The following is a 25,569-nucleotide window of genomic DNA, read 5'->3' on the forward strand; positions in this document are numbered from 1 at the left end:
TTATATCATTGCTGATGTTTTTAATGAATTTTCTAACCATTATGATCTATTTATTGACTATTTATCACCTGTAATATATTTCTTATGACTGTTTTTACTAACAGGCTTTTATTTGTTGTTAGCTATGTTAACCAGGGTTACACCCTCCCCTCTTAAATGTATGCAAGTCCCTTTGCATAATGCATACTCAGACTACCTGGATATCATGGATTTCAATAGAGCCTGTGACAGCTTCACTTAAGCTTTGGAACAAAGACTGTACTATGCCAACAAGAGGGTTGCCTAATTGAGGGTATGTTAAGTGCTTGGGCTTTGTTCTTTCTCGGGATGATCTTCTGACTGATTGCTCTGCTTCGGGGTCATTTCTTTCAGTTTCATTGTTTGCAGGTTCAGTTTCATTCACGTAAGTTTGAGTTGCTTCCTCATCATTAGTTTTTGTTGAATCCGATGCATTGTCCTTTTCATTTTGTTGAGTTATCTGAGCTCCTTCCTTTGCAGGTTCAGGCAAGTTTTCCATTTCAGGTGGTTTCTCCATTTCAGGTATTTTGTCATTTTCAGGTAAGTTTTCCATATCCGGTAGGTTTCCACAATCAGGTAAATTTACAGTTTCCGTCATGTCCATGTGCTCTTGAGCAATATCAGGCACTGTCACATCTTCTGAGACTTGAGAATTGTCTGATTTGGGTTGCTCATTAGCATGGTTTGACTTAGCCTTGGGAGGAAAAACTACCTCGTATTCCTCAATCGACCTTGAGATCTCCTTGGGAGGAAGTGGAGGGTAATACAGAGGGTAGTTATCCTCCTCAGAGTGGTATTCAAGTTCAGGTTCATCAGGATCAGTTGTTGGGTGTTGACGTGTGCTTGGCCGATGAGGCTTTACTTGGACTGCTGGAGGATTTTCAGGGGCAGTTGGCAAAAACCCACAAGGTAACAAAAGGTCTCTGTGGAGAGTTCTAGTGGAACCTTGGTGATGCTCGGGTTTGACTGTGTATACTGGGAGGTTGTCTTTTTGGCTTACAACCACGTGGACGACGGACTCCCACTTATCAGCCAATTTGTTTTTTCCCCTAATCCGAACATTCCTTACAAGCACGCGATCTCCGACACCTAAGACAGATTCGGTTACATGTTTGTCATATCTAGTTTTGTTACGTTCAGCAACTTTGCTTACATTTTTGGTAGCCAGTTGGTAGCTCTCCTGAAGGTGAGATTTGAGGGCTTTAACATACTGTGAGTGAGATTGCTGCTGGCGATGGTTCAGGGGGACATTGAAGGCAAGATCAATGGGTAACATAGGCTGTCTGCCAAACATTAACTCGTACGGCGTAAACCCTGTACTTTCATGTTTGGTGCAGTTATACGCGTGAACGAGTGGCTTAACAAAGTCACGCCAATGTTTCTTGTCTTCGTCTTTGAGTGTACCCAACATGTTTAGCAGGGTTCTATTAAACCTCTCCACAGGGTTTCCCCTGGGATGGTAGGGTGAAGTTCTGACCTTCTGAATCCCAGCTAGGTCGCATAACTCTTTGATAGTTTTTGACTCAAAGTCTGCTCCCTGATCGCTATGCAACTTCTCGGGAAAACCGTAGTGGATTATAAAGTTTTCCCACAGGGCCTTGGCTACAGTTTTAGCCTTTTGGTTGGGAGTTGTCATTGCTACAGCATACTTCGTAAAGAAATCTGTAATAACTAAGACATCTTTAGTGTTGCTGCGATCTGGTTCAATTGTCAAGAAATCAATACACACCAACTCTAGAGGTCTGGTGACTTGAATGTTTACTAGGGGCGCCGCCCTCTCTGGCAGGGTCTTTCTGCAAACACACCTGCTACAGCTTTTGATCTTTTGCTCTATGTCTGAGGCCATTTTTGGCCAGAAAAATCTGGTTCTGGTTAAATCAAGGGTCCGGTCAAGACCAAAATGACCCATGTCATCGTGAAGGCTTTTGAAAACCATAGATCTTAGACTTTCAGGAAGAACCAGCTGGTACTGTGTCTCTTCACCTACTTGTCTTTTTCTGTACAAAATCCCGTTCTGCAACTCAAGTTTGTTTAACTCACGCAGAAGGATGCTAAGTTGTGGGATCTCGTTGCATACAGTAGGAGGAGATGTTTCACCTGTTTCAAGCTGGTGTATGATTTCACTGATAGCAGGATCGTTTGTTTGACTTTGTCTTATCTCTTCTTCTGACAAGCTTGGAATGACAGGAAAAGCATCACACTGGTCGAAACTGTCGGGAACAGCATCAACGGACGTAGACAGTGAAGTTACGAGTGGGCAGGCAAGAGCATGGTCTGTGTCAAGAGACTGGACTAGATGTTTCTCACATATTGCACTGACAGCTTGAGTGGGAACGTGAGTGAAAGGATCGGTGCCAGGCAAGTGGTGTTGCACAAACTGACGGATCCGCTCCTGTTCCTTCAGGGAGACAAGGTCATTTAATGGCTCGAGATGCGGACGATGAGATAGGCCATCTGCGTCCATGTTTTGTTTGCCTGCTCTGTACCTAAGCTGGAACTCGAAAGAGGACAGGGCGGACAACCAGCGATAGCTCGTCGCGTCTAACTTAGCGGTGGTCAAAATGTAAGTTAGAGGGTTACTGTCAGTTATTACTGTGAAAGGACTGCCATATAAGTAATCACAAAACTTTTCCGTTACAGCCCATTTGAGGGCAAGAAACTCAAGCTTATGAGCAGGATAACGGCTTTCGCTTTTTGATAGTCCTCTGCTTGCGTATGCAATTACTCGCAACTCTCCCTCCTGCTCTTGAGAAAGAGCTGCCCCTAACCCGATTGTGCTTGCATCTGTATGTAATACATAAGGCAACTTGGGATCGGCAAAGCCTAGAATTGGGGCAGAAGTCAGTTTGTCTATAATAGTCTCAAACGCTTTCTGACAACTCTCTGTCCATCTCTCCCCGAAAGGAGCTTTTGGCTGAAAGTATTGGACGTAGTTGGACTTAGAGCTATTGTTTTTTCGCAGTGGGGGGTATCCAGCAGTTAGGTTGGTAAGGGGTTTTACGATCTTAGAAAAGTCCTTAATAAACCGCCTATAATACCCCGCAAACCCTAAGAAGGAGCGGAGTTCTTTCAAGTTCTTGGGACTTGGCCATGTTTTTAACGCTGCTACTTTCTCGGGGTCTGTTTCTACACCGTTTTGGGAGACAATGTGCCCCAAGTACCGAACTGACGTCTGAAAAAACATACATTTTTCAGGCGATAGCTTCAGACCGTATTCTTTGAGACGATTAAGCACATGGAGAAGGCGGGTCTCGTGTTGTTCGAGGGTTTCGGAGTAAACTATAAGGTCGTCTAGATAGACCAGGACTTCCTTAAGGTTGATGTCGCCCATACATTTTTCCATCAGCCTTTGAAATGTGCTGGGAGCGTTTGTTATGCCTTGAGGCATCCGGTTGAACTCAAAGAACCCCATCGGACATACGAAGGCTGTTTTGTGCTTATCTGCCTCATCGACCTCAATCTGGTAGTACCCACTTTTGAGGTCAAGGACCGAGAACCACTTCGATCCTGTCAAGGCGGAGAACGCTTCTTCCAAGTTAGGAAGCGCGTAGGCGTCTTTGATGGTGTTCAGATTCAACTTACGATAATCTACACAGAGTCTTACGTCTCCATTCTTCTTCCTTACCACCACTATCGGTGAGGAAAATGGCGACTCGGATTCGCGAATGACACCTGCATCGCTTAGCTCCTGCAAATGCCTCCGTACGGCGTCAAGATCTTGTGGTCGTACAGGACGGGGTCTGTGCTTAAAGGGGGTTTCATTGCTCAGTTTGATTTGGTGTTTTACTTTGTTAGTGCAACCAAAGTCTGTATCGTGTAGTGCAAAAACCTCCGACATAGCACTTAACTTTTGTGTGATTCGTTCTTTCCATTCAGCAGGGACTGGAGAATCAGCAAAGTTAAGATTAAGCTCAGCAGGGTTTGAGCTGGGAGTCTGTTTGGACTGCTCTGTGATCTGACTGTTTGGTATGATCTCTTGAATAGCATGCATTTCAGCAATGACACTTTTCGCAGGGATAACTATGTCATGCTTACTTTCATTTCGCAGGACCACTGGAAGCTTTTGTGAGGGTTTCTCAGCAAGGGTAAGTAGACAGTTGGTGACCAAGACTCCACCTGGCAAGGAGGATGTAGAGGGGGTCTCGACTACTACCCACCCGCCTGAGTGTTCAGTTTTTGCGTGGACTAAACCCTCTAAGACTCGACTTTGGCCTGCAGGAATGACTTCAGGCTCTTTCCCTGACAAAGTGACAAGACCAAGGCTGTCGTCCTCTTTTTGCTTGTGTCTTTGTTGTAACACGCTCAGCACTACTCTATAACCATAAGGCAGGATACTGAGGTCTGTATTAGCCAAGGAGAGGCTTTCAAAGACAAGGTCAAGAGTGTTAGTGCCAATTAAGAGAGAAGACTGAACACTAGAGCGTGTGTCTGGAACAATTAATGCAAGAGAAGACACAGTAAGTTCAGTACCAAAACAATTCTTTGGAAAGGTAATGTCGACACAAATATAGCCTGAATATGGAACATTCTGACCATTTGCAGCTTCGACTTCTAGCAGGTCCTGTATTGGATGGATTTCAAGGTCTGCAAGATTGTTTTCATAGAACGATCGGGACACTGTGGTCACTTGCGATCCGGTATCAAGAAGGCAGTTGCAAGCTTGATCATTGATTTTCACTTGAGCAGTGTACTTAGCTCCAATTAGACCCTTGGGTAGTTTCACAGTGGCTGATTTATTGTTTGAGAATCGTTTTTTGGGTTTATGTGAAGGTTCGGTGGGACTAGTTTTGTCTGTAGCACCCATTTGTCCCGCAATGAGGGCTCCCTTTAGTTTAAAGGCTGTGTTTGCTTGTTTTGTCTATCCCACAGCAACTGTTTTTCTTTCAACTGTTTCCTTTTGTCAGTGACTAAAGACGGGTTTGGGTCATTTGGGCACACAGAGGCAATATGGCCGTCTTCGCCGCACTGGAAGCAGTAACCAGGCCTGGGCCTACTCTTCGCAGCTTGGGATGTCAAAAGGGTTCGTTCGGGTACTTGAGAGTTGGTCTTAGCAGTAGCTTTTGGAGGGTTAGACTTTTTCCTAGGAGGGTTCGGGGTTAATGTTGCGAGATGGCTTTGAAGCTGACTGATTTGTGCCTTTAATTCTGTGACCAGATCCTTTTGAGCATCTACTGGTGGGTCTACTTTCTGGGGTTTCAATCTCGTCAGTTCACTCTGCAGCGCAGTTATTTGTGTTCGCATTTCAGTGAGATCGTCTTGCATGGTGAGCGCAGGAAAGTCAGCATTTGCAGCAATAGAGTGAGAGGCTACTTTTGGTCTGGTGGCAGCAAAATGTTTTTTCATTCGGCTTTCTTTTGCAGTATGCTTGTCCTCTTCCACTCTCAACTGTAGCAGCAGCTCGGTGAATGAGGGGGGTTTATCTTTTTTCTTTTCGAGCTGAAGATCTGTTAACAAGGCATTATCCCAACACCCCCGACAGAATTGACGCAGAAGGTGTCGGTCTGCTTCACTAGCTACGACACCGCCTCTTTTCAGAGCTTTTGAGAGAGCTGTTTGCAAGCGATGGAGGTAGTGTGAAGGCTTTTCACCTGCATCTTGTAATGTGTTGAGGAATTTGGCGAAAAGCTCGTCGCCATCCTCCACAGTGCCAAAAGCTGAATGGAGTAGTTCAAGATAAGCTGAGGGCAAGGCTTCAGGGCCCAGAGGTTTCACCACGTTGGCAGCAGGCGGTACAAGACTGTGTACGATTTTCCGTGAGCGTTGCAAGTCAGACAGATTGGGATCTTGAAGTATGAGCTCTACACTGTGGCGCCATGTATCAAAGTCCACCTCATGACTAGGACAGGGCAGTTTGCCTGAAAAATTTCTGAGGCGGAAGGAGGCGCTCACTGGTGAGACAAGAGCTTCACTTCGCACTATGTGCTCTACTACAACCTTTTGCACATCAGGGTGTGTTATAAAGCTCTGTGGAATGGTAGTTTGTAGATCTGGCTGTGTCTGGTTGTCTGACTCAGAATCGCTGATGCATATGTTAGCTTTGATCAGTTCTGCAGTTTCACTTTGGATAGGTTGGTCATTTGCTTGTACTTGGGTTGTTAGTTCACTTTGTGCGTCTGGGGTAGGAGCTTCTGTGCTGTGTGTGACTGACTGAGCACATTGGGAAAGGTGTTCATGCAGAACAGCTTCAAAAGATTTGCCACTAAGTCTAGCAATGCTTTGCAGTTCATTGAAAAAACTGTTGGTGGCGACGTTGGTAACAGCTGCGATGTACTCAGGTGACAGGGCTCGTATCTGATAAGTGACTTCATTCGGACATTCAAGTGTGTAGGGTAGTAAGGGTTCAAGTGTCGACAGAGCAGATCCACTCTCATACTCTACAATAGCATTTTTGTGGTAAGAAGACTTAGGGTCATCTATCTTAAGGGTTCTTGCTGTTCGACCATATCTGCTTAAAAAGTCTTTTAAAGCTTCATCAGCATCTGTGCCTGTAATCCCACTAACAATAACTGAGTTTGGGATTTTAACATTTTCTCTGTCAACTATTTCCATTTTGCCGGACTTGGCCTATTTTTGAGGTCTGGGTCAGAAAAAAAACTTGAGGGATCAATTACTACTCCTGGCTGGCTCGCCACTTCTGTAACACTTCTGGAGTCGTTACAGTATACTAGGACCAGTTAGGTTCGACTACTAGAGCAGTAATGAGCGTAGCATGTAATAAAGACCACAGACCAGTAAATACGTTTAAATTGCCAGCCTATTATTTTGTGAAGACAGAGAATAGACAGTTATAGACACATTACATAAAACATTCAACATCACACATTTAAGGAAAACAAGATGTTTTCTTTCCCCTTCTTAGTTCAGTATGTTCTGTCAGTTCATCCTATTTATCTCAAAACCTTTTATTTGGCTTTAGAAGGATGTTATTCTCAACCTAGGTTATTGTTTTATTTATTTCAAGTTCTAAGTTCAAGTTTATCCCTTGATCTATTTGCATTAACACTGTGTTATTTTAAATCAAGTTCAGTTCTTTAGGCCCAAGATTTAATTTAATCTTGGTCTAGGTTCACCTTTAAATTCTCAACCAGTTCTTATTTTGTTTTAACCCAACAAAATTATTTACACTTCCATTAACACCATTACAGCATTAAAATGTAAGGTTGACCAAAATAAATTACAAAAATAAATAAATAAATAAATGTAAAACTGAAAACAATTCAGCAAAAGGCTGAATAAATCCCTTAAACAAACAAATAAACAAAAGAAAGTTGTCTTTGTGTCCTTTAACTATTAGTCCTGGAATTACTCCGAATGATTATCCAGTGCTTTGAAAAGTCCGCTGTTCTTTTGCAGAGGTGTATGGATTAATCCTACCAGTTTTATCAGCGAAAGAGCTCAACGTCCAGCAGGGGGCGTTTTCCTTTTTCCTGCTCGGTACAGTTCAATGGGTCCGTGGGTGGCTCGCCATCTTGTTTCTCGCTCAGCGGATCAAACTCCGATTCTAGCTCAGCATTTCCCGATCCAAACCTTAATGGCCAAGTCCCGTTCGGTTATGTTCACAACGTCACCAAGGCAAGGACAGGTCGGAAAAACAAAAATACATTCTCCAGAGTACAAAAATGGCTTTAAGTAGATTTTTGGCTTATTTTTACTATTTTTTCACTCATTTAAGCAGCAGCTCTGCAAGGACTGTCTGCATTTCTCCCTCTCGAGCATCAAAAAAAAGGAACAACCCGATTGGGTGTGGCTAATCACAGGAGTCACGCTGCAGCGTGCCCTTTCACAATAAGAGTCTCAACACATATTTTAGCCATTTTACCTGAATTAACATAAAACACCATGAATTAGCAAGTTCTGTACCCTTTTAACATGTTTTTAAACACAAATGAAATCCTATACCATGAATTATATCATTGCTGATGTTTTTAATGAATTTTCTAACCATTATGATCTATTTATTGACTATTTATCACCTGTAATATATTTCTTATGACTGTTTTTACTAACAGGCTTTTATTTGTTGTTAGCTATGTTAACCAGGGTTACATACTGCACAGACTTTTTTAATGACCTCAGTGAACTGCTGTCTGTGATCTGTGTTGATTTTGACTGTGTAATTATTACTGGGGATTTTAACATTCATGTGGACAACCCTCAGGACAAAGGGACTAAAGACCTGAGTAACACTCTGGGCAACTTTGGGCTGACTCAGCATGTAACAGAGGCCACACATAATAGAGGACACACTCTTGACCTACTGATCTCCAAAGGCCTGAGCATTTCAAAGGTTACTGTGTCTGATGTGGGCGTGTCTGATCATTACTGTGTTTTCTTTGAAAGTAAAATCTCAGCCCACACAAATATATCAACAACAGTGATCACAAAACGGTGTATAACTGAACACAGTAGTGCAATTTTTAACCAGGTCTTCCCATTAACACCTGACCTGTCCAGAGGGTCAGTCAATGAGCTCGTCAATAGCTTCAATGCTAACATGTTAAATGTAATGGACACTATTGCTCCCATTAAGGTGAAGGTTATCTCTGGAAGGAAAAAGTCTCCATGGAGAAACTCCACACTGGTGAAAAATGAAAAAAGAGAGTGTAGGAAAGCTGAGCGCAGATGGAGAAAAACAAACCTCCAGGTTCATTATGACATTTATAAAGAGAAACTTCACAATTATAATTTACAACTGAGGAATGCAAGGAGGTCCTACTTCTCTGACATCATCACTAAAAACAGCCATAATGCTCGGGTCTTATTTTCTACAGTTGACAGGCTAACAAACCCTCCTGTGTCAGTGGCAGCTGAACTTCATTCGACCATGGCCTGCAATGACTTTGCCAAATTCTTCACTGAAAAAATCCAAAAAATTAGACAAGCAATTGGTACATCAACAGCAGATCCAGGATATGTACTGTGTCCACCAAAAAACTGTTTAAACACCATGAAACAGTTTCACCCTATTAACAGCAAAGACCTGGAGGACATCTTAGGTCAACTGAACTCCTCCTGCTGCTGTTTAGATGTCCTGCCAACAAGTTTTTTCAAAAAGGTCTCAAAGACTTTAGAGTCAGACCTGTTACAGATCGTCAACTTTTCTTTATTATCAGGTGTGTTTCCAGAATCACTAAAAACTGCTGTAATCAAACCTATACTGAAAAAGGACAATCTTGACAAGACACAAATGAACAACTACAGGCCGATCTCAAATCTCCCGTTTTTAAGTAAGATCATTGAAAAAGCAGTTTCTCAACAGCTCAGTTACTTCTTAAAACAGAATAATTGCTACGATGCCTTCCAGTCAGGTTTTAGACAGAACCACAGCACTGAAACCGCTCTGACCAAAGTGTTCAATGACATATGTCTGAATACAGACAGTGGAAAAATGTCAGTCTTAGTTTTACTGGATCTCAGTGCAGCATTTGATACAGTTGACCACAACATATTACTCAAACGACTGGAGAACTGGACAGGTCTTTCAGGAACTGTACTAAACTGGTTCAAAACATACGTAGAAAACAGGAAATACTTTGTATCAATAGGTAACTTCACATCTGAGCAGACAAGTATCACATGTGGAGTTCCCCAAGGTTCCATCTTGGGACCCCTTCTGTTTAACATCTACATGCTCCCACTGGCACAGATTATAAACAACAACAAAATAAACTATCACAGCTATGCAGATGACACACAAATATATATCACAATGTCACCAGGAGACCGAGGCCCTGTACAGGCTCTTGGTAAATGCATTGAGGAAATCAATGACTGGTTGTGCCACAATTTTCTCCAGCTAAACAAAAACAAAACTGAGGTAATAGTCTTTGGCGCCAAAGAAAAACGATTACAGGTCACCAGAGAACTTCAATCTATACATCTAAAAACCACAAACCAGGCGAGAAATTTGGGTGTAGTGATGGATGCAGACCTAAACTTAGAGAAACACATTAAGACAATAACAAAGTCAGCTTACTATCACCTCAAGAATATTTCAAGGATAAAAGATCTGATGTCTCAACAGGACCTGGAAAAACTAGTCCATGCATTCATCTTTAGTAGGCTTGATTACTGTAACAGCATCTTTACAGGTCTACCTAAAAAATCAGTCAGACAACTACAGCTCATTCAGAACTCTGCTGCTCGAGTCCTCACGAAGACCAAAAAAGTGGACCACATCAGTCCAGCTCTGAGGTCCTTACACTGGCTGCCTGTCCGTCAGAGGATAGACTTTAAAGTTCTGATGCTGGCCTATAAAGCTCTGAATGGTTTAGGACCAAAATACATCAATGACCTCCTGACCCAGTATGAACCATCCAGATCCCTCAGGTCATCTGGATCCGGTCTTTTATCAGTTCCCAGAGTCAGAACCAGACACGGAGAAGCTGCATTCAGCTTTTATGCTCCTTATATCTGGAACAAACTCCCAGAAAGCCTCAGATCAGCTGAAACACTCAGTTTATTTAAATCCAGGTTGAAGACTCACCTGTTCTCAGCTGCATTTGAATAAAGCACCAAATCCACACTTTAAGCTTAAATTTCAAAACTTACATTAACTACTGATTTTATCTACTGTTCTGATTTTATCTGTTTTGATTTTATATACTGTTGTTTGTTTGTTTGTTTGTTTGTTAATTAGTTAGTTAGTTTATTTGCTTGTTTTAATCAATTTTAAATCATGCTTTTTATTTGTTCTTGTTTCTAATGTCTCTGTAAAGCACTTTGAATCACCTTGTTGTTGAATTGTGCTATACAAATAAACTTGCCTTGCCTTGCCTTGCCTTTAAACAATGACAACCCCGCACGGCGATGTCAGACTGCATTCGTCACCTTCCATGTTACAAGTAACTATAAAGCTATGTGACAGTTTCTATGGCAGGAAACAGACAACATAATCATAGAGAGGAGCTATGTGTCCCTGAATGCTTTTGTCAAGCCTTTATGTCCGCTTATACAGTACCGATGTACAGGATAAGTATGTTAGGAAAATATAAAAGGATATTAACAAGAGACAATGAAATTAAATGAAAAAAAGTCTAAAAACACTCTTCTCACCTTAAAACAATGTGCACCTAACAAAGTGATTGTAATCTCCATCAAAGTTCTTACCATTTTAAAGTGTATGCCACGTCAAGAAACACTTGTATTACTTAGCTTACATCACAAAATTGTTTTTAGTGATATAATGTACAAATATGCTACTAATACTACTATACTAATACAACTACAGCTGCTGTAAATAAACAGGATAGGAATTGGCAAGCAAATTTTGCCAGTGATCACAGTACCTGGACGGGGTTCTGTTCATTTTCCTTTGTTTTTATTTCTTTGTAAACTCCAGGTAGCTGGCCATTGGCTGGAGATTGAATGTGTCGGGGCCCAAGGCTGACTGAGCCACCGCTTACATCCTGGTTCCAACTGGACAGGCTGAAATGTATTGACTTTTGTATAGTATTTTTCTCTCTCTTATTTTCTTTACTAAATGTACCTGTATATTGGGCGACCGTGGCTCAGGGGGTTGGGAAGCGTATCTGTAACCCGAAAGTCGCCGGTTCGATCCCCGGGCTCTCTGTCCTGGTCGTTGTGTCCTTGGGCAAGACACTTTACCCTACTTGCCTACTGGTGTTGGCCAGAGGGGCCGATGGCGCGATATGGCAGCCTCGCTTCTGTCAGTCTGCCCCAGGGCAGCTGTGGCTACAACCGTAGCTGCCTCCACCAGTGTGTGAATGTGAGAGTGAATGAATAGTGGCATTGTAAAGCGCTTTGGGTGCCTTGAAAAGTGCTATATAAATCCAATCCATTATTATTATTTACTTGTTTGAAATAAATTAACAAACAAACAAGCAAACAAACTGGACCATGCTTGTTGTTGTTGTGTAATAAAGTAGAAGAGCTAGTTAATTATTTTAATTATTATCTTCCTTTAAAAGAACAGACCTGGTATTTATACAGGTGGAAGTCTTTTTCTTTTAATAACTTTTCTTCTGTTTAGACCAGAAATGCAGGCAAGAGGCTATATTTAGGATTTGTTTGTTTTGTTTTTTTTGTCTGTGTCCCCCTGAAGTTTTCAACCTTGAGAGATAATTAAACTTGCTTGTTTGTGACTAGAAACCACACTGTAGGAGTGGAAATGAAAGGAAATGAGCCACTGAAACATGTTTCTTTGATCAGGTTAAAAAACAAAAATGGTGTAAATGGCTTTAAGCTGCTTCAGTCACATTGTGGATATACCTAAACCTGCCTACTTTCAGAACTTACAAAACAGCAAGAATAAAAACACAAAACTAGAAAAAAGACATTAAAAAAATATCTCCATTGTGAAATAAACAAATGAATGACTCTGGCATGCTGACTTGCTGTCCAACTTAGGTAAAAAAAAGAAGTCAACACATTATAGCATTCAAATATACAGGGAGTGCAGAATTATTAGGCAAATGAGTATTTTGTCCACATCATCCTCTTCATGCATGTTGTCTTACTCCAAGCTGTATAGGCTCGAAAGCCTACTACCAATTAAGCATATTAGGTGATGTGCATCTCTGCAATGAGAAGGGGTGTGGTCTAATGACATCAACACCCTATATCAGGTGTGCATAATTATTAGGCAACGTCCTTTCCTTTGGCAAAATGGGTCAAAAGAAGGACTTGACAGGCTCAGAAAAGTCAAAAATAGTGAGATATCTTGCAGAGTCAAAATTGCAAAGCTTCTGAAGCGTGATCATCGAACAATCAAGCGTTTCATTCAAAATAGTCAACAGGGTCGCAAGAAGCGTGTGGAAAAACCAAGGCGCAAAATAACTGCCCATGAACTGGGAAAAGTCAAGCGTGCAGCTGCCAAGATGCCACTTGCCACCAGTTTGGCCATATTTCAGAGCTGCAACATCACTGGAGTGCCCAAAAGCACAAGGTGTGCAATACTCAGAGACATGGCCAAGGTAAGAAAGGCTGAAAGACGACCACCACTGAACAAGACACACAAGCTGAAATGTCAAGACTGGGCCAAGAAATATCTCAAGACTGGTTTTTCTAAGGTTTTATGGACTGATGAAATGAGAGTGAGTCTTGATGGGCCAGATGGATGGGCCCGTGGCTGGATTGGTAAAGGGCAGAGAGCTCCAGTCCGACTCAGACGCCAGCAAGGTGGAGGTGGAGTACTGGTTTGGGCTGGTATCATCAAAGATGAGCTTGTGGGGCCTTTTCGGCTTGAGGATGGAGTCAAGCTCAACTCCCAGTCCTACTGCCAGTTTCTGGAAGACACCTTCTTCAAGCAATGGTACAGGAAGAAGTCTGCATCCTTCAAGAAAAACATGATTTTCACGCAGGACAATGCTCCATCACACGCGTCCAAGTACTCCACAGCGTGGCTGGCAAGAAAGGGTATAAAAGAAGAAAAACTAATGACATGGCCTCCTTGTTGACCTGATCTGAACCCCATTGAGAACCTGTGGTCCATCATCAAATGTGAGATTTACAAGGAGGGAAAACAGTACACCTCTCTGAACAGTGTCTGGGAGGCTGTGGTTGCTGCTGCACGCAATGTTTATGGTGAACAGATCAAAACACTGACAGAATCCATGGATGGCAGGCTTTTGAGTGTCCTTGCAAAGAAAAGTGGCTATATTGGTCGCTGATTTGTTTTTGTTTTGTTTTTGAATGTCAGAAACGTATATTTGTGAATGTGGAGATGTTATATTGGTTTCACTGGTAAAAATAAATAATTGAAATGGGTATTTATTTGTTTTTTGTTAAGTTGCCTAATAATTATGCACAGTAATAGTCACCTGCACACACAGATATCCCCCTAAAATAGTTAAAACTAAAAAACAAACTTAAAAACTACTTCCAAAAACATTCAGCTTTGATGTTAATGAGTTTTTTGGGTTCATTGAGAACATGGTTGTTGTTCAATAATAAAATTATTCCTCAAAAATACAACTTGCCTAATAATTCTGCACTCCCTGTATACACGAATTAATGTTGAGTAAGAAAATATTCTGCCAATTACTTTGCAACAACAACAAATTACTAGGGTCTTTGAGGGACAGTCTGACTTGTTTTCAAAAAGAAACTGTGAGGTAGATTTGATAATAGGAGGGGAAAGTTTACATTAAGAGTAAGGACAGAGTCAATCCACAATGCTATGTCTTAAAAAAAATCACCTTAACTGCTGGAAGCTGGAAAATTAACATGAATGCCACTCTGTGAGTCCATCCTTAATTTGCAAGATATGTGAAGACAGTGCAAGGGGTACTGTGAGACCTGCATTCAAATGTGACACACAAGATTTCTGCACTGGCTTTTTAATACAATCAACAAATTTACTGATGAATTTTTAAATTATCTGAAAGCATAGTTCTATTCTAGTTCAGCTAGGCATCTTTAGTGTTAATGCTCATATTCAATTATGTTTTAAAGCTGTGTTACTGAAAAGAGCTTCAGAAATGAAGTTAAAAATGACATAAAGTGTAAGAGTAACAGTGCAATGTGCTCAGCATCACATATGGGAGAAGAAAAGTTGTAATCAGGAGTAACAGTCTGACAGCCTGTGTGCTCCCTGATTAAAACAATATTATTTGCTCTGTACACCATATTTGCACACATTTTGAAATCACATGCAATGCTTTTGAAGACTGTTTGAGGACTTCAACACAACTTTTTATATATATAAAACAAATCTGAATAACAGAACAGATTTTAACTATAGCTGACTTAAAATTGTGATTAATTATACTTTACAAAACTAGTGATTTATGACTCCCCCCGTTAATAAAAAAAACCCAAAAAAACCCAAAACGTAAAAGCGTAAATCCTAGTATCTGTTTGTGACTGCTGTTTAGTGCTGAGAAGGCTTAGCTGTATTTGTAAATTACAATGATGTAAGAAAAATTTGCGAAAAGAATTATCAGCAAAGCTGTAAGCTGCCAAACAAAAGCACCAAGCTAAAAGAAAACAACACAAATAGAGAAACTGATATTAGAGTCACACTAGGAAAAACAGTAGTTGGACGCCACAGCACAACCAAAATTAGATCCTTCAGCTGTTCAAAATCCCACTAGGCTGGCCGACATGATAAATGATGGGCAGGGCTGTGAGTACTCAGACTGTGTTTTTTTGGAACACAATATGGACAAGATCTTGGAGAAGTTCATGGCTCTGCAATATGGATAACATCTTGAAGAAGAACAACGGGAATTGAGAAACCTGGTGACCAGTGATGGACATTAGACTACTGTAAAATTGGAAGCAGTTTGTTCGCACTAACCAAATCAACTACCATCATTTCTTACTTGGCTCTCGGTGAAGGCGGTCGCACTTTTCTCCTCTCCTCCTTCCCCTTATCTTCCCCTGCTTAGCCTCTTGTGTCCTGTCTTGTCTCGCGTGCACTACTTTTCCCTTGAACAGTCTCTCACTGTCGTTCTCTAAAACCTAACAGAGAATTATGGATTTGATCAACTGGTCTCTGAACGCTATTGACACCCTCTTCTCAACGAGAAGTCTGGGCTCGGGAGAGCCCGAGTGCCCTGGAGGGACTTTCCCTGCCGGATACACGATGGATGGGTGGCAAACCTGGAGGATCTTGTGCCTGGCGGGACTGTCTATCGAGGACGCTGAGGATATTTACCTATTCGGAACCATGATAACAGGGTTCTTGCTGATCGGAGCTGGCTTGGCCCTGACTTATCGGAGAAATAAGAGAGCGGAACCAGCTGTTCAAACCCCCCCTAAGCTGACCGCTGGAATTGAAGCGATGGGACGAGGCGCGGCCTCCCACACCGAACGCAGCATGGTTAACACCTTGGAGACGCTTACAGCTGCCGTGAAGACTCAAACTAACACCATTGAGCGTATGATGGGATACATCAGAGAGGGGCCTGCTCACAATAACACCCTTGAGCGAAAGTTGGATAACATCGCAGAACGGGTCACTGCAGCTGTGGGGTCTCAGAACCAAAAGAATGACAACACCACGGAACAGAAGCTTGATACCATCATGGGGAGGCTCGCAGCGCTCCAACGGGAAATCGAGGCCCCAGTGTCAGAGTGCTAAATTCGCTGCTCGCATAAAGGAGAAATCAACAATATTCTACATTTGGACACCACGGTGCCAGCTGCTAGGCCCAAGGCTGGAGCCCACCAAAACAACTCCCTGATAACGACTGTGTGATGACTATTCTTCCCATCCCATGAAGGACACCTGGATCGGCTGGAGGACTGTTTACTTAGCCTGATACAGCGAAGGACACTGTCTCAGCTGAACTATGGACACGCACACACATACACTTACACTGATAAGCACGCACTCATCCCCCTCCCTTCCAAACGCCTTCGATGCTTGTTCCTGCGGGGGAAGGCAGCGGGTCTGCGTGCCGCGCTGAAATGATAGCATGGTGCAGGACGACTGCTGTGTTCCTTCGAATCACCCCCCACCCCCCTATCCATCCCCTGTGGCTTGTCATGTGCTCTGATGTTGTGATGTGGACATTAATGTGCTCTCTGTGCAGAGGAGTTTTTTTGTTTCCTGTTCTCATGCTGTCCTCCCATAGGTTGCCCAGCGTGTGAAGAGGTCTCTTTTTTTCCTCTTGTACTTTTCCCAATGTTGTGTAATTTTTTCAGTGTTATTCTCTCAACGCTGCCGGTCTCCGACTGTATTCCCATGTGATGTCTTGTTGTTGTGTGTGTAAGTCGGGGGGGGTCCTATTCCTCTGTGGGGCAACCTGCATATGGCCAATAAAGCATTCATTCATTCATTCATTCATTCATTCATTCATCTTCATCTCATGTGCCCCCCCCCCTGGCGCCAGCTGGATGCTCAAGGCAAAAGCTGACAGGAATAACAAATTCTCCTTTTTTTCTCTTCGTCTTTCCTCATGTTGTGCATTTTCCATTGTTATACCCAACCTGTCTTCCACATATGATGTTTGTGTAATGTATGTATGGTCGGAAGGGTAAGATGGCTCTGGCAAAGGTCGGCAGCCTTAACCCAATTTCCTTTGGGGTCAACCTTCAGGATCAATAAAGTTTTATTGAATTGAACTGAAAATGAATTGAATTGGTAATGCCACTGTGGTTATGTCTTTGTTATAGTCTACAGCCTTGAAAAATTCTCAACTGAAATGTAGAATTTGTATGTTTAAACACACAGGTAGACACAAATGCTTTGTGAGAACATGCCCTTTCTCAACATGGTATGACTCAAAGAATATTTAACTACTTGCAGCAATGAACCAGTACAGGTTTCTGTTTCCCCATTTTATCTTATCTTTGGCAAGCCAACAAGGTGCAGCGACTTGGTAAGATAAAGCTGGGTTCAAATATAAGGAATAGTTTTAGGAATTTTTATCTCAGACCATCCTCATAGTTTGTACTCACCCTGACAGCACACCTAGCACCAGGTTGAGCATGAAGAAAGAGCCGATGATGATGAGAGGGATGAAGTACAGCCAGTTCCACATGTTCCCTGAGGCATCATTGGCCTGAACACATAAACACATAGAAACAAAGACTAGAACTGTAAATACCACTCTGTGATTGTACTTATGGGATAAGACTGATTTATGCATGTTTTTATGTCTGCTCTGTGTGTATTTTTCTTCATTTCAAGCAATCTTCTAAAAATACTAACACCAACCTATATGTTTGTTCATCTGTTAGTATTGACAGGTTTCTATGGGCTCAAATTGTGGTCATAAATATTTTATACTTGTAAATCAAATGCGTAGTTGTGAACTGAGTTTTGTAACCCTGTAAACCAAAATGTGTGAAAGTTTTCCGTTTGCTTTGTATCTATAACCAGACCTCAATGAAAAGAATTTGTAACTCGTGTTCCCAGTGAAGAAGTAGGAGCCTACCAGTCAAAAGTTTTAGAACATCCCAATTTTTCCAAGTCCCTTGAATAGGTTGACAAAGGTAAGTGGTGAACTGCCAGAGGTCAAAAAAAAAGAAAGAAAAGGTAAGCTCACCCAAAACTGAAAAATAATGTACATTTCAAATTATACAAAAATGCTTTTTTTTCCCAACACAACACAAATTGGGTTAACAATTTAAAACTGTTCTGCAGCAATGGAGGTTGATCAAGCTGTGAATGCTGGCTCTAATAATTCCTACAGGTGTTCCAACTTTTCTGGATTACTTACAACCTGTCTGCATAAAAGTGTTGCATCAGTTGAACAGTATTGTAGGGCTGCACAATTAATCATTAGAAAATCGCAATCTCAATTCATACTTATGTGTGATCACATTTCTAAATGACAACAATAACAAAAAAAAAAAAAAGTGACGATTGTACGGCATTTTGATCCGGGACATAATCTGCAAGAAAACAAGCGCTCACTCTTCCTGCTCAACAAATGACAAGGGCGGAGCCTTATACCACGTGATTCAGAAGCCAGCTGGCAGGAAAAAACAACGGAGAGCACGTGAGAGAAACTGCCTGAGGGGAGAAAACACAGTGAGTGCAGAGGAAAAGCTCACTGATGGCAGTGAGAATGAAAACCCAACTGTAAAATTAATTCCAAGAAAAGGTTCTCATTCCCCTGTGTGGAAGTTTTTTGGTTTTATAGAAGACAATGAGAGTCAAAATTATATCATTTGCAAGCTGTGTTTTGCCATAGTAGCAGCACCACAAGCTAACACTACGAATTTGTATAACCACCTTAAATGTCACCATAAAGTGCAATATGACAAAGCTGTAAAGGCCAAGAAAGTGACAGGAGAAAATCCGTCCCAGTCAACCACCCAAACATCAATAATGGGAACCTTATACAGCGCTTCCCCATACCCGTTGAACTCCCGCAGGCACAAAGAAATTACGGAAGCTATCACTTATCACCTGGCTAAAGATATGGCTCCCATCAACACTGTGCAAAACGAGGGATTTAGGAAAATGCTACACAGTGCCGTCCTGCAACTATTTTTCAAATGTTGCACTACCTGGTCTATACACGCAGTGTCGAGCAACGGTGGAGATGGAATTACAAGCAGTACAACATTTTGAACGATCTCTACCGCCATCGGAGCCATTTTCTGGTGAGTTCCACAAGTGTGCTGGTTTCCTAACACAGATCACGTTGCCTTTTAGGCAGCTGCGGCAGAATTATGAAAGTGATGGAGCAAAAATTGCCTTTTTTGTTCAGTTACTCCGCGGTCAAGCCTTAAACTGGGCTCAAGCAGTGCTACAAACCGACCAGGAGATTGCTTATGCTGAATTTCTCTCAAAGTTTATAAGTGTGTTTGAAAGGGGCACCGGAGCAGAAGCAGCGGGTCACTGTTTGCTGAACTTAAAACAAGGAAGACGGTGTATGGCGGACTTCTCTGAGGAGTTTTGGACACTGGCTGAGGAGACTGGATGGGGGCAGCCCACGTTGATAAGTACTTTATTAAACTGTCATGGTCCTGGGTCATTTTGACCCAGTGTTCTTAGTTTTCCTGTAGTTTTGTATTTTGTTCCTTATGTCCATTGGATTGTTTGGTTTGGTATTTGGATTCCCCCTGTGTCCATGCTTTTATTGTGGTGTTTGTTCTGGTACCGTGTTCCCGTCCTTTGTGTTCTGTGTTCTCGTCATCCCCTCGTATTCATCCTTGTTCTCTGCCTCTCTCTCTCTGTGCTCATCTCTGTGTACTGTGTTGTGTTTAAGGTCCACATCTTGGTGTCAGTATTTTCAGTTTCGTGTCCTCCCTGCTCGGTCATGAGTAATTGTCTTCAGCTGTGTTCCCCGTGTGTTCCTACTTCCCTCGTTACCTTCTTGTATTTATGTCAGAGTGTCCCTTTGTTCTGTGTTGCGTCGTCCCTCTAGGTTGTGTGCATTTCCCGTGTCTTCCCAGCGCCTCAGCTTTAGTTGCTCCCAGTATAGTTTTTGTATGACTTCTTATCAGAGGTGTGGACTCGAGTCACATGACTTGGACTCGAGTCAGACTCGAGTCATTAATTTTATGACTTTAGACTTGACTTGAAAAAATGTTCTAAGACTTGTGACTTGACTTGGACTTTTACACCAATGACCTGGGACTTGAATTGGACTTGAACCGGTTTACTTGAAAAGACTTGATATTTCACCCCAAATATAAAATTTAACATGCATATTATATAGAGATTGAAAATGTGACGTCATTCAGGGGTAAAACCGCAAAGGATTCTGGGAACTCGTGGCAAGAGGTACTAGCGCATGCAGGCTTTCAATTGAAATCAGTCACACAGCGATAAAAAAGAAACACACAAATGGCAAGAAGCTGTTGAATTATTAACTGCAATAGCCGGTCGCATGACAGCCACGGAAAGCCGACGGGTAAAGAGATCGGTTGTTATCGGATTATGTCGTTGAAGAGAAATTGTTCGAGCCATGTTTCCGAAGTAACAAAGAGGCGACGGATGGCCTGGATTGCAGCCATTCAAAGACCAAATATAACGTCCCAGAACACTCCAGCTCACAGGTTAGTCTGCTCCAAGCATTCCCACAAAGGCAAGTCTTCTGTTGTAGTTAATGCGCCATTTTCATAACATAATTGGTGATATAGGTTACAAGCAAGTCTGGCGCTGAACAGAAATTGTCGCGCTATGCTCCTGTGTTTATTGTGCATAAATAGTGAATTATCCTGACACAATATTGCGTTTCGCTTCTGTTATTATGGTACATTGACAAAAACATATACTTTTATTCACAGGATAAAACAGGTTTTTTGTATCACTAATTGCCCAGTACGATTACAGCATACAGTATTATTGTCACTGCTACATTTCTGTAACGCGTACCAGAAATTATTTCCACTGCTAATTAATTACCGTTGAGCGTAAAGGTCCTATTAATAAACGGTTAACGAATGTGTATTTATGATGACGATTTGTGAGACTGGTAAACTTACCTTTGTTCATACGATGGTCTTTCGTTCTACACGGTGCATTTCAAGGTCCTGTACCCATCCGTCGGTAAACTGTACCTGGGCTTGTTGCAGTGACCTGAAGTTACTAAACTTCATGAGTGTGTGCACTCACTCCAAGAACCGTATAATTATAAATATGCATATAAATATGCTACAATGAGATAGCTGACTTCATCTAACTAGCAAATGTTGTCCAGGCTACGTTGGTGATGCAGTTTTTTTTAATATGTATGATATTTTTGTCATGCGATTTTAAAGCCGGTCCTACAACCGCATCCAAGAATAACATGCAGCTTGTCTCAGAACTGTCGGTGAAAATTATTCTTGGAGCTAGGTTTAATTGAGCTGCATTTTAAAGAGGTGCAATTTCACAATTTGTGTATATTTTCTAAGTTCACTATTTTGTCATGTGTTGAGAAAAACACAGATTTAAAAATTACATGGTCTAATATTTACATTTAGCATATAACTGCAACATTCTTTTTTCGTTTTTTTTTTTTTTTTTTAAGACTTGAAAGGACTTGAAATTCAAAATTTCAGACTTGTGACTTTACTCGGACTTTTGCACCAGTGACTTGAGACTCGACTCTGACTTGCCTGACATTACTTGAGACTTGACTTGAGACTTGAGGATAAAGACTTGAGACTTACTTGAGACTTGCAAAACAATGACTTGGTCCCACCTCTGCTTCTTATGTTCCTGTTAATAAAGACCTGCCTTTGAGTTCATCCCCGTGTGTCTAGAGCCGTGCATTTGGGTCCTCTCTTGCCTTCACACAGCCGCCGCATGACATAAACAATGTTTGTGATGAACTCAAGGGTGAAATACTAATGAGAGAATTGCCCAAAACCCTGTCGGAGGTGATAACCTTATGTGTGAACGTAGATGAACATATGAGGGCGCATCGCTGCACCGGCAACTACAGTTCCCGGAGGCCCGTGGGGCGAGCGGAGACAGCTTCTAGCGGAAGCGGAGGTAGAGATCGGGATGTGGATCGCGGCGATGAGCATGAGCAACCAATGCAGATCGGACGCTCCCAATTCTCCCCGGAGGAACGAGCCCGCCGACGGAGGGCCGGTGAGTGCTTTTACTGCGGCCGCAAGGGCCATATCGCCATTGTCTGTCCAGCACGGCCAAAAGACCACGTCCGCCGGTAGAAAGGAGGGTACGGGTGGGCGAGGTCTCCTTTTCACATTCTCCTCCACGTTTCATGCTAGCTGCTAAAGTGACTGTCCACTCTGCCTCCCACTCCCTTCAGTAGCTGATTTGACTGGAGCAGAGTTTCATGGATGCTTCCCTGGCTCTTGAACTCAAAGTTAACACACAAGCATTGCCCCACGCCTTGCAGGTTACCACTTTAAATGGTCAGCGTCTTCCCAATATAACTCTTATTACAGAACCCGTGTCCCTAACTCTATCTGGTAATCACAGTGAAATGTTACAGTTTTATGTTTTTCAAGCTCCTCTCACACCCTTAGTGCTGGGATTTTCATGGTTGCGCCAGCATAACCCCGTACTCGACTGGAAAGAGGAGAGGGTTCTGGGGTGGGGTGAGGAATGTCACATGACCTGTTTAAAAGGTTAAGGTTAAGGTTAAGGTTCTTTATTTGTCACATGCATAGTTATACAAGTATAACACACAGTGAAATGTAGCCTGACACGCTCCTCGACAAAAAATGGGGGGGGGGGGGGGGGGGGGGTGTAGAGGAAAAACATTAAAGCTGCTACTCCTGTAAAAACATCATGTAACCCACCACCACACTAGTCCCCTGACCTTTCAGCCATTCCGTCGGAGTATCATGATCTCAACCAAGTGTTTTGTAAGGACCGAGCCCGCTTTCTTCCTCCTCACCGCCCGTACGTTTGCAGTATTGATTTGCTCCCAGGTGCACCCCTTCCCACTAGTCGCTTGTACAGCCTCTCTCAACCTGAACGTGAATGCATGGAGAAGTACATCAATGAATCCTTGGCTAATGGATTGATTTGCCCCTCTTCATCCCCTGTGGCTGCTGGGTTCTTCTTTGTGACTAAGAAAGATAAAAGCCTCTGGCCATGTATTGATTTCCGGGGCCTCAATAACATCACCATTAAGAATAAGTACCCTCTGCCATTCTTGTCATCCGCTTTTAAACTCCTGCAGGGGGCGACCATCTTCACTAAACTCGATTTGCGAAATGCTTACCACTCAGTCAGGATAAGAGAGGGAGACGAGTGGAAAACAGCCTTCAACACGCACCTGGGCCATTTTGAATACTTGGTCATGCCGTTTGGACTAACTAATGCTCCCACTGTTTTTAAAGGTCTAGTAAATAATGTGCTCCATGATTTCATCAATCGTTTTGTGTTTGTGTACCTTGATGACATTCTCATCTTCTCCCGCTCTCTCTCTGATCATGTACACCATGTCAGACAAGTCCTGCAACGCTTCCTGGAGAATCGCCTGTTTGTTAAAGGAGAAAAGTGCGAGTTTCATGTGAGTACTGTGTCATTCTTAGGCTACATCATTGACCGGGGCGATTTAAGAGCCGATCCAGCTAAAGTACAAGCAGTCTTGGACTGGCCCACTCCACCTAATCGTAAGCAGCTTCAACGGTTCCTGGATTTCGCCAACTTTTATCGGAGGTTCATTCGTGACTACAGTAAGATTGCTTTGCCGCTAACTTCCCCTAAGGTACCTTACTGCTGGGATGATCGAGCCCAGGAGGCCTTCACGCAGCTAAAGAAACGCTTTGCTTCGGGTCCCATCCTCAGGCAGCCGGATCTCAAGCGGCAGTTTATTGTAGAGGTGGACGCCTCGGATATAGGAGTTGGAGCCATTCTCTCCCAACAACAAGAGGGTAAGCTCCACCCTTGCGCTTACTTTTCCCGTCGTCTCCCTCCCGCAGAGCAGAACTATGACATCGGGGACCGGGAACTGCTAGCAATCACACTCGCCCTGGAGGAGTGGCGCCACTGGCTAGAAGGCGCAGCGGAACCCTTTGTAGTATGGACAGATCACAAGAACCTCGAATACATCCGGTCGGCTAAACGGCTAAACGCCCGACAAGCCAGGTGGGCTCTGTTCTTTACAAGATTCTGCTTTACAATCACCTACAGGTCCGGTTCACGGAACGTGAAACCCGATGCTCTTTCCCGCCAATTCACCGCCTAAGAGGATCAGGCCCGTGACTCTCCTATTCTCCCTCCCACATGTGTAATCGGAGTCCTGTCATGGGAGATCGAGTCCCGGGATCCCAGCAGAAATAGTCTCGGACCGGGGTCCACAGTCTCTCGTCAGGTTTTCATCCGCAGACCAACGGTCAAGCAGAATGGGCCAACCAAGAACTCAAGGCAGCTCTCCGCTGCTTGACGTCCACTAATCAAATCACCAGGAGTGACCAACTGACGTGGGTGGAGTATGCCCACAACAGCCTTACCTCATCCGCCACTGGCGTCTCTCCATTCGAGGCCTCCCTGGGGTCTCAACCCTCCCTGTTCCCAGCAATCGAAGGTGAGCACTTTGTGCTCTCTGTTCAGCAGCACCTGCAGCGATGTCGGCGTGAAAGGCGGCCCACTAGAGCTGCCCTTCTTTGCACTGCAGACAGAAACAAACAGCTGGCGGATCGCCACTGGACCCCCGCCCCGGCATACTCCTCTGGACAGAAGGTTTGGCTCTCGACTCGGTATGTACCTCTCAGGACTGAATCACAAAAACGTTCCCCCACCTTTATTGGACCATTCAAAGTAGACTCCATTGTTTATCCCGTTTCTGTGCACCTCAAGCTCCCCAGGACCATGCATATCCATAATGTGTTTCATGTCTCACAAGTTAAGCCCCATTGTTCCAGTCCTCTGCGTGTAGATCCTGAGAGTAACCCATGACATCTTTCCTACAGAGAAATTGCAAAGAATGTCAAGGTGTCAGTGAGTACAGTTTCCTTCACCATCAAAAGGCACTCAGAAACAAACTCTGGCAGGAACAGGTCAGGGATACCCAAAGCCACAACTGAATCAGAGGACAAGTTTCTGAGAGTCAACAACTTGCGTGACAGGTGGCTCACAGGACAACGGCTTCAAGCACAGCTCGATAGTGGTCATAGTAAGTAAGTCTTAGTTTCAACTTTCAGGTTTGACAGGATGAGATGCAGCAAGAAAGCCATTGCTAAGCATAAGACAAACAGACTTCCCTGAGCCATGAAACACTGCCACTGGACTACTGAAGACTGGAAGAAGGCATTGTGGACTGATGAATCAAAATTTGAAGTCTTCAGTTCATCACTTTGTATGTCTTTGAGTAGGTGCCACAGTGTGTGGCGTCAACTGTCAGACATGGAGGAGGAAGTGTGATGGTCTGGGGTCGGTGACTTGTACAGAGTGAGAGGGACCCTGAACTGAAACAGCTACCACAGCGCCATGCAGTACTTGTGCAAAATGAATACCAAAAAAAAAAAGAATTAAAAAAAGTAGTGTAGCAGCAGAAAAAATAAAACAAAGTTACATTAATATTAATCCTAAAGGTCATCTATAGAGTGAGGAGTTGTACAGTGTTATTGCCACAGGTAGGAAGGATTTCCTGTGGTGGTCAGTTCTGCATTTTGGGGAGATGAGTCTTTTGCTGCGTGTGCTCTGATAATCGAGGCGTACATGGGGTGAGAAGAGTTGTTCATGATACTGAGGAGCTTTTTTAGCATTGTCCT

General features: G+C 43.0%; 1 protein-coding gene across 1 annotated transcript in view; it reads right to left on the bottom strand.

The window, feature by feature from the left end:
• Positions 1-25,569, bottom strand: part of LOC146562171 (voltage-dependent N-type calcium channel subunit alpha-1B-like) — a 349,202-nt gene that overhangs the window by 251,365 nt on the left and 72,268 nt on the right. The window contains exon 7 of the mRNA XM_085293681.1: positions 17,389-17,492. Coding sequence (XP_085149807.1) covers positions 17,389-17,492 — 104 coding nt within the window. The remainder of the gene's footprint in view (positions 1-17,388; positions 17,493-25,569) is intronic.

The sequence above is a fragment of the Mchenga conophoros genome, linkage group LG12, assembly GCF_057382185.1.
Source record: "Mchenga conophoros isolate Kocher_MC1m ecotype Shallow Benthic linkage group LG12, M_conophoros_male_GT1.1, whole genome shotgun sequence".
Classification (NCBI taxonomy): Eukaryota; Metazoa; Chordata; class Actinopteri; order Cichliformes; family Cichlidae; genus Mchenga; species Mchenga conophoros.